Raw genomic sequence first — 9,000 nt, 5'->3', positions numbered from 1 at the left:
TAAATAATTGACATTCACCATCATACAGAAGGGGAAGGCTTCAAGACAGCTTAAAGGTGCGTGGTTCAGCAATCTCCTGGTAAAATAGAAGTCTCTTGACTGATGTTGGTGGCAAATGGATGCTGCTAATGTGCCTCTGGTGAAAGGAAGGGAACTAAATTACAAGTGCCAGTCCTGTATTTTGACAGTCACTACCTCAGGGTGTTTTTTGGCTATTTTTTTGACGGGGGGGAGGGGGGCAGTTTCAAACTGAACAAGCAGGAAGTTAGGTGTATGGAAGAGAGCACTTCTGTTTCTGGTTTGGGGTTTTTTTGTTGTTGTTGGGTTTTTTGGTTGATTTTTTTTTGAAAGGCACTGAACTTTATTGTATGTTTTTTATTTTTAATCCAGAAAACCTATATAGAGAGGACAGAAAAATCTCATCAACTCAATGTAGCCTAGAGTATAAAACTTTTTGTGATTATGGGTTTCCTGTAAACTTTTTCAAGATGGAGAGATCTTCTTTTACAAAGACTGAAATTCAGAGATTTTTTTTTTTAAGCCTCTATACAAACCATTGCTACTCTTCCTCCCCCCCCACTAGTACAATGTGCCCAATTTCTTTAGTTCGTTTGAAAAGGCAGGAACTGATTCTTCATGGCAGGGTTCTACTTACCAGTCACACTGTGTGATGTGTGCCATACATGTGGCACTTGAGCCCTTACTAGATGGGTGAAGTTATAAAGGGCGTATCCTGTAAGGGGAGTACAAAGGGAAAATAATCCTTTAAAATAGTTGAAAAATCACGTACCTCTTTCTTTGCTATGGTAATATCCAATAAATTGTTGTGATGCAGCTTTATCACTGAACAGTTGCCAGTAAACTTCCGCAGTTTTTCATCAGGTATAGTAGACAATATGGATAGAGCAAGCTGTGGTAAAATTCAACAGGCAGTCTGTATCCCTGTCACACAGGGATTTATTTGTTTCTTACCAGAATAATCTGCCCCTGTTAGGTACAATAGAACACGAGACTAAATTTTTATTAACGGGACATACTGTACAGACTATATTGACAGGCTTTGCTCTGGAAGTGTTAGATTAACTCAGTTTTATGAAAAAGCAGGAATCTTTGTGTAATGGCTGTGTTCAGGGATGCTGAAAAAAGCGGCTGCTTCTCTGCAACCATGACTGGGACATGAGAAATGGGCAGAAGAATGGCAGACAATAGTAGGACCTTCAAAAAGAAATAGAACAAAACATGACTCGACGAGAGTTTGTGTTTGCTGTTTACATGTATTTCAGCACAAGAGGTAGGAAAACTATTTCACTTTTTTTGTTAAAAAGTTTGTTTACTTCAAAAGAAACAACAGGTTTTCTGAAGTGTAATGTAACTGTAAATAGTTTTAGTACATAAAATAATTGACACTGTCAAATAGAGTTTTGCACTATCCCCAAGCTCACAGAACAGACTTCCATGGTATTAGAAAAGACTTGGTCTATCTCCTTTAGTGTTTCATGAGCAGTGCCCCACTGACACAAACACCTCTCCTGGAGGTGCTCTGCTCACTAGAGCAGGGCTAGAAATGTCTCAGAGCGAAGTGGTCAGAAGTGACCACATTTAACTTTCAGAATCTCCTGACCACAGATTTGCATTATCTCATTAGTGAGCAGTACTAATAAAAGCTGCTTTTGTTTTCTTAGCCAGACTGACCTAGGTTTTCATCAGATTACAGCCGTTAGGCAAATCCTAGTGACACTATCCATGTCTTCGATCATTTCCAAATCTCTAATGATGGGGAGGAGGTTTTACTGTTTGTGGGTATCCAGATCTGTGTTGCTGTAATACCTACTTTTCTGCTCGAGTTCCTTCAGCTGAATAGAGCACAGAGAGTGGAGTTTGCCATGCAGACTAGTCAGTTCTGTACCTGCCTTTCTTCCTGACCTCTTTGCACTGTACCTGATGCACTTTATATAGTGTTTGTTGTAATTTGATGTTCTTAACCTGGAATCGTAGGGATCTTTCTCTTACCAGCAGAACTGGAATTTTGGTCCTGACTAACTGCCTTGTGTCACAAATAGTGCGATTATCAAGGGGCTTTGCATTTTTGAGCATCAAAAAGGGATTGAGTACTGCCAGTTAAAAAGAACTTCTCTATTAATGACCAAGGTTTGTTTACAATGAAAAAAAAGAATAAATTATTATGACTGTTAACGTATCTTCTGTTTGCTTTTTATCTCAGCATAGCTGGGGATCTGTTTCTAGATCTGTATTTTGCTTTTGGCTATGCTTAGCAGAGTAATTAGAAGGGGGAGAATTGTTCTGTCATGCAAAAATATCTCTCTGCTACAGTGTCCTCAACATTTAGATCAATTGGAATATCACATCTTTAGAAGTCCTCCCAGTAGCTAGGTAGCTAGCTGTCATGGTTTAACCCCAGCTGGCAGCTAAGCCCCACACAGCTGCTTGCTCACTCCCCCCCCGGTAGGATGGGGGTGAGAATCAGAAGGGTAAGAGTGAGAAAACCTGTGGGTTGAGATAAAGACAGTTTAACAGGCAAAGCAAAAGCTGCACACACAAGCAAAGAAAACAAGGAATTCATTCACTCCTCCTTCCCATCAGCAGGCAGGAAAACAGGGCTCTATCATGCATAACCGTTACTTGGGAAGATAAACACCATGACTCCAAATGTCCCCCCCTTCCTCCTTCTTCCCCCAGCTTTATATGCTGAGCATGATGTCATATGGTATGGAATATCCCTTTGGTCAGTTGAGGTCAGCTGTCCCAGCCGTGTCCCCTCCCAACTTCTTGTGCACCCCCACCCTACTCGCTGGTGGGGTGGGGTGAGGAGCAGAAAGGGCCTTGACTCTATGTAAGCACTGCTCAACACAGGGATGTTTTCGTTACTGCTATCAACTCTGTTTTCAGCACAAATCCAAAAGATAGCCCCATACTAGCTACTATGGAAAAAATTAACTCTACCCCAGTCAAAACCAGCACATGAGCTCAGCCTCATACATGTACTCTCACAAACCAGTAATCCTCTTTAGAGAGTTTTGCAAGTTAATCTAACTCTCCCTTACAAGCCTCCCTTTGAGACAGCTAAATGAGCTTTAGTTCCCTCATTTTACAGATCAACGTAGAAGAAGGTTCAACCCAAGTTCAAAAAGAGTGGGTGTGTATCTATGGAATGTGTAGTTATATGTCTTATGTTAAATCTACAATCAGATTTCTTTGAGAAGAGCATTGACCTGCAAGGGCAAAATATTTCAGCTTAGGGACACTTTCTGCTTTTTTTAAAAGGTTTTCTATAGTTCCTGAAAGCCACTTTCAAGATCAGAGAATCACACACAGAGAAAGCAGGCCAAGCCTGCTATGCTAGGTAGCATTCGACTGCTACATCGTAGTTGTGGATTTAGCTTCATATTCAAGATAAAGACGGAGGAAAAAAGGTAGAGTGACAGGCAGAAACACAAAGGGACTTTAAAATATTACCCAGACTGACTTCTCTACATTAGTAAGGCAGGTGCAGATAACAGCAACACCAAGTAAACTGATTCAACATTTCTGAAGGAAGATACGGTCTCCTATTGTAAAAGGAAAATGGCTTTATTTAGTATTGCTCAGAGGTAGCACAGGACTGATCTGCATAGATAGCATCCAGGCAGAAAGAATTAATCATAAAATTAGCATTTGTTTCCCAAAACTGGCAGTTGGTCACAGTGGCATGCTCATACACAAGTCCAAAAACTTCCAGATTTTTTCAGAAGCAGAAGATAATCCTGTGAGCTGTGGCACTTTTTTCCTAACGGCTTAACTGTTTCAGAAATAATCTCTGATTTTGGATCACACTCCAGCAATTTGCACCAAAGTAGCACTAGAGTTCCAAGGGAGCAGTCCCATTGGATTGACCCAGCTGCCTTTTGGAAGTGCAAGCTGTACGGTGCTGGAAGGCCAGGCTGGCAGCCTTGGCCAGCCAAGGCCAGGAACTGCTGGGCAGACAAACATAAGGATTTCTATGCAAGTCTTACTTTCCTGTCCCGTAGCTAACTTGACCATAATATCAAGACAGTCCTGACCTCTGCTTCAGCTATTTACCTCTAGGTAGTTTGCTGTCATTTAAAGCTAAAGTCTCAGCTGAAGTGGTTTAATGTTTTTTTAACATAGTTGAGATGTTCTTTACTCATTCTGCTCTCTTTTCTAGGTTCTAAAATCATTTAAAGTGCAGCTGGGGGGTTTATTGTGACAACTTTTACACCATCTTTGCTCAGTGCTTCACAAGAGAGGTTTTTTGTTTTTTTTTTTTTTAAGGTAAATTGCCTATGCATAATTGCAGCACTCCTGCAACTTTTAATTTCCCAGTCACCTGCACTGAAACCTGGGTTCTCAAAAGATACACCAACCCTTAGGTAACTTACTGCAATCAATGGGCATTTGAGGCCAAGATACTTCAGTGGCTAGGGTCCAGCTTCTTACGGAGAATATAGAGAAAAAGAATTGATTCCACTTAAAAACTTTACCTAATGCTTGTCACAAAAAGGCCAGCACCTGTTTCTGTGTGCTTGAGAGCATTTGTATTGCATGTGATTGCCAGAAAATCTAATATCCTAAAGTACTTTTGCTCTACCGGGTCAAATAGTAGGAACTGAAAATAACCTCATAGATGATAAGTTTAGAGTCCTACCTTTCACTATTACTGTTAGGAAAAAAACTTTAAATAAAGGTAATTCTTTGTTACTTCATAATCTAAACCTAAGACTGCAACCTCCATTTCTATTCTAAAGCCAGAGAACAATAGCATCTTGCTGTTGTGTGAGATACCAAGCAACAGTTGCTCCCTGCCTGAGTGCGCTAATTCTCCAGCTAGGAAGGGGGACTGGTTGCTTACAAATCTCAATCCTTAAGTGTGATATTCCAGAAATTCACATTAGATTGTGTCCATAGAGCCATCATTAGGGCAGCGGAAGTATCAGCGTTCTAGTCTTGAGGTCTCTCAGCAGTGGTCTTCCCAGGAGAAGCAGTACACCCTTGAGGTCTGCACTGCTCAGTCCCACTGGATGCCAAGGAGCTCACAGCTCACACTCCAGAGCTTCTTTGCTGTCTCATCATCCCGACCCCGTGGAGATACATATGCTGGCTGGCAATCACTGTAAGAGGAACATTTTTTATTTTTATTTTTTAAGTCAAAGATCTCCATCTGCATTAGCACACTGAAATGTCTGTGTTAAGATAAGGGAGTTGCTTTCTATCAGCTTAACTTCAAGACCAGTTGAAGACGGGTGGGAGGCTATCCAGCAAATGAGCAAGGGTTGGTGCTAAGCCACCTTGAGAAAGCTTTCTTTCCAACTGGCTAGGGAAGAGTGTCTCCCAATGGCACCAAGAACTGGCAAGCAAGTCTAGCTCTATCTGTTGTCTCAATTCTTAAAGAAACCTATATGCTCTACTATATACTCTTCAGTGTACATTCTCATTAATACCACTAAAAAGGGCTGTAAACTCTAACCAGGCTTCTTCAGGAGCACCTTCTCTAGCAAACACTACAAAAAAGCCACTCAAACAGTCCTTCATTCTAAACTATTTATCCCATCCTATTCATCCCACTATTATTGCTATTGCACAAAAGGCAAAGCTGCCCCAGAATAATAATACTGTAATAACCATGTACGGTTATTCCCTTTTCCATTATCCTCTGAACTGTGGCTCCTTTTTTCTCAGCTCTTGCAAACAGAGAGCACTCTGTGTGGAGTAGAGATCATGTGTCCTCAGCTGTAATGCTAGATGCTGCAATAACATGGGAGGTTTACGAGAACAGAGGAAATTGCATTTTGTAAGATTTCTATCCAGCCTAGTGTTCTTAGAGCTCCAAGTGCACAGTCTCTGATGTTCCTGAAATGACTCTGGTGGACTCCACCTGTCTTGCTGTGGCATGCAAGTTCTCTTCTTAATGTCTAATACTTGTGCTTTGTATTTTATTGCCTGGAAAGTGAAAAGGATTTGGGGCTAGTCCAATGTAAATTGTGAATTACTGTTGAGGCTATTCATGTCCCACCAAGTCCAAAACTCCTTTCTTTTATGAGTTTAAAATCCACCAAAGTCTTCTGTACTCCAGCACATAAATGCTCCATTTATATCCTGGGACAGACAGTCACCCAGGGAAGATTAAGACATCTATTTATATATTCAAGTCTGATTAAGATGGTACAAACTCCCAAGTGAAGATCAGACAAAGTCATTACAGAGACTAATGGTCACATATCACAAGAGGAAAGCTCTCCAAAAATGCAAAGGCTTCAACAGTATCCATGTGAAGAGAAGAAGAAAAAAAAGAGATGACAAATTTTCACGTTCGTTTCCCAAAAAACAGTATTGTTACACTGTTCTACACCCAGTGGGAAGCTGACAGACATATCTGCATGAATCTGTTCAAATGGTAATTTTCAAATCTAGGGTGATGATGACTTGGAACTGCTCTGGGCTGTAGTTTTGGGGAGGGGAAAAGGCATGACTATGCAGGGTCCTGGAGTAAGTCAAAGAAGTCAAGAAACAACAGGGTTTGTCATGGGAGCTACACAAGACAGTTTGCAGGACAGAGCGATAAGGACGTGCTATTGTGTGAAGTGTAGCACAGGTCAGAGATTTCTTCTAACACTGCAACAGACCTGGAAGGGGTAATGCTCTAGGATTTGTCACCCTCAATCTTAGCAGCCAGCCTCTTACCCAGTCCCTTCTTCATGAAGAATGACAGTAAGTCTCAATTTCTCCAGCCAACAAGGTTGCCTTCCACAGTATATCACTCCATCAGCTTGCACCCACCTGAAATACTGTCCCGTCACAGAGTCTAGCTCCTCTGCTACCGCACAGTAGACACTGGTCTGAGCTCCTTCCCAAGGTGTCTTCAAGAAGAATGAGAATATCTTCCACAGCCACATCATTACAAATGAGTGCCGGGTCAGCTCAGAACGGACAGAACCAGGATGGAGAGCGTTTGCTGTGACTTTAGTGCCTATGGCAAAAGAAAGTAGTTCAGGACAAATCTGCATGCATCAAACTGCCTTTAAAAAAAAAGGGTAATATACTCCTCAAGTCTACCTGCAGATATTCTACAACTTAAAGGAGGAGTCCAGGCATGGATACAGGGAGAGTAAGTGAAGCCCTCTGTAGTTACTGCATGCTGGAGCATCCCCTGCTCCCTTCCAAACACTGCAGTCACTACGTGCCTTGTGCCAGAGGGCCTGGGTGCTAAAACAGCAGAAGTTTCCATCAGGCTTTTGAGAAGACCAGCTTCTTTTGATTTACTGTAATACTAATTTCCTAGAGAAGTCACTGTTTCTGTTTTAGTAAAATAAATACTACTTAAGTTTATGAAAAGGACTGAATGAAATAGCTGTGACAGGTGTTGTGACTTAAGAGGTACTGTCTAGCCCTATGCTTCTGTTCTACAGGCCATCCACATTTAAGGCAGCTGAGCATGCATTAGCTTTTCTGTTGGAGACTGCAATTGTAGTTCAGCTCCGTCTGTTTTTTCAGCTTCCACCCACATACCACAATTGTCTGTGTGAATGCAGCTAGTTTTTGACAAGCACCAAAGAAAAATGAAATACATTCAACTGTGCCAAGCTACTAAGCTCCGCTGCCCTGTTGTTGTAAAGACAATTAGTGGTTTAAGTCTCCTGGTTCCACAGACAGAAGATTTTTCTTCCTGCAAAGAGCTGTCAGTGACCCTTGCCTCAAACCATTTCATTTCTGCATAGCCGATTTCCAGACCTTTCTTCAATCCACTCTCCTCATCCATGGTGCTCAAAAGCCAAGCGGAAAAACACTCCGCTCTCCTCTGGGACTTGCCTTGCAGCCGCCTTGCCAGCTCCCGGGTGAAGAGCACATTAGCCAACTTGCTGTGACAGTAGGCAAGGCCACGATTGTAGCTCTTCTCACTATGGAGATCATGGAAGCGGATTCGGCCTCCGTGATGAGCCAGTGAGGACACGTTCACTATGCGGGCTGGGGCAGACTGCTTCAGACGCTCCAGCAATAGGAAGGTCAAGAGAAAATGACCTAGGGGTGAGAGGAAATGTCATCCTTCTCTGAAACATTCCCCTGCTGGAATTTCAAAGTACTTACCACATACTACTTACATGTTATATCCTAGTGCTGCCCTCATTTCAAGTCCAGGGAAAAGAAGACCCCCCCCCAAATCAACAGCTAAATTTTTTGGGGGCCATTAAGTTCTGCTCCTCAGCTTCAAAAAGCTGGAGCTATCATACATTTCAAATGTCCCAGGTAACATGTATAGATACTTAAACTGGGTCCATGATAAGCAAATACATTGCATTGCATCTCCAGAACTCTAACTCTGGCCTTCCATCCTTCCCCAAGAAGGAAGGATGAGGAAGAGAAAAATCTGAAAGCAGGGTTTTTCTCTGGCATTTTGCCACAGATACTGAATGCAGACATGACTCCACTGGCCTTACCAAGATGATTGACTCCCAGGTGCATCTCAAAGCCATCGGCAGTCTTGGAGTAAGGGCATAACATTACCCCAGCGTTATTAATGAGAATATGGAGTTCCTTCTCCTCTGCAAGAAACAACAGACGTCCTTAAACAGGGAAACAGAGACCCAAGACAGATAAGAAGGTGGCACAAGTCAGCCAAAAAAACTCACACCTGTCTGAGTTGCAGCCACATTGCCTCAATAAAATAAACGTAAATCTCCTACACAAACTATCTCATGGCCTCTGACAAGCCCCTGCTGCGAACCGCAGTACCCAACATGGTACGGAGATATGCAGGTCAGGGATTTGGCATTTGCTAGAAGAACAGCATTAGTCCTTGGTAAAATATTCTCACTGAAAAGAAGGATCTAGAGACTGTACCTGCTAGAAATTTCTCAGCAAACTCCCGGATGGACTTCGTATCAGCCAAGTCCAGTTTTTTCACAATGACTTGCTGGTTCCCTGTCTCAGCTCGGATTTCACTGGCTGCAGCTTCTGCCTTTGCTATGTCTCTGCAAGCAACAATCACCC

At 42.3% G+C, this 9,000-nt stretch overlaps 1 protein-coding gene across 1 annotated transcript in view; it reads right to left on the bottom strand.

Moving 5' to 3' along the window:
- Positions 1-4,827: 4,827 nt before the first annotated feature.
- The window catches only part of LOC104083821 (retinol dehydrogenase 12-like), a gene marked incomplete at its 5' end in the record, with an annotated part of 5,072 nt that continues 899 nt past the window's right edge, over positions 4,828-9,000 (bottom strand). Inside the window, 5 exons of the mRNA XM_009587457.1 lie at positions 4,828-5,126; positions 6,793-6,982; positions 7,822-8,031; positions 8,448-8,552; positions 8,851-9,000. The exon at positions 8,851-9,000 is cut by the window's right edge and continues 5 nt beyond it. Coding sequence (XP_009585752.1) covers positions 5,024-5,126; positions 6,793-6,982; positions 7,822-8,031; positions 8,448-8,552; positions 8,851-9,000 — 758 coding nt within the window. The remainder of the gene's footprint in view (positions 5,127-6,792; positions 6,983-7,821; positions 8,032-8,447; positions 8,553-8,850) is intronic.

This window comes from Fulmarus glacialis, unplaced genomic scaffold (genome assembly GCF_000690835.1).
Source record: "Fulmarus glacialis isolate BGI_N327 unplaced genomic scaffold, ASM69083v1 scaffold11841, whole genome shotgun sequence".
Lineage (NCBI taxonomy): Eukaryota > Metazoa > Chordata > Aves > Procellariiformes > Procellariidae > Fulmarus > Fulmarus glacialis.
The sequence above is the reverse complement of the archived record's forward strand: the minus strand, read 5'-3'. Positions and strand labels throughout refer to the sequence as shown.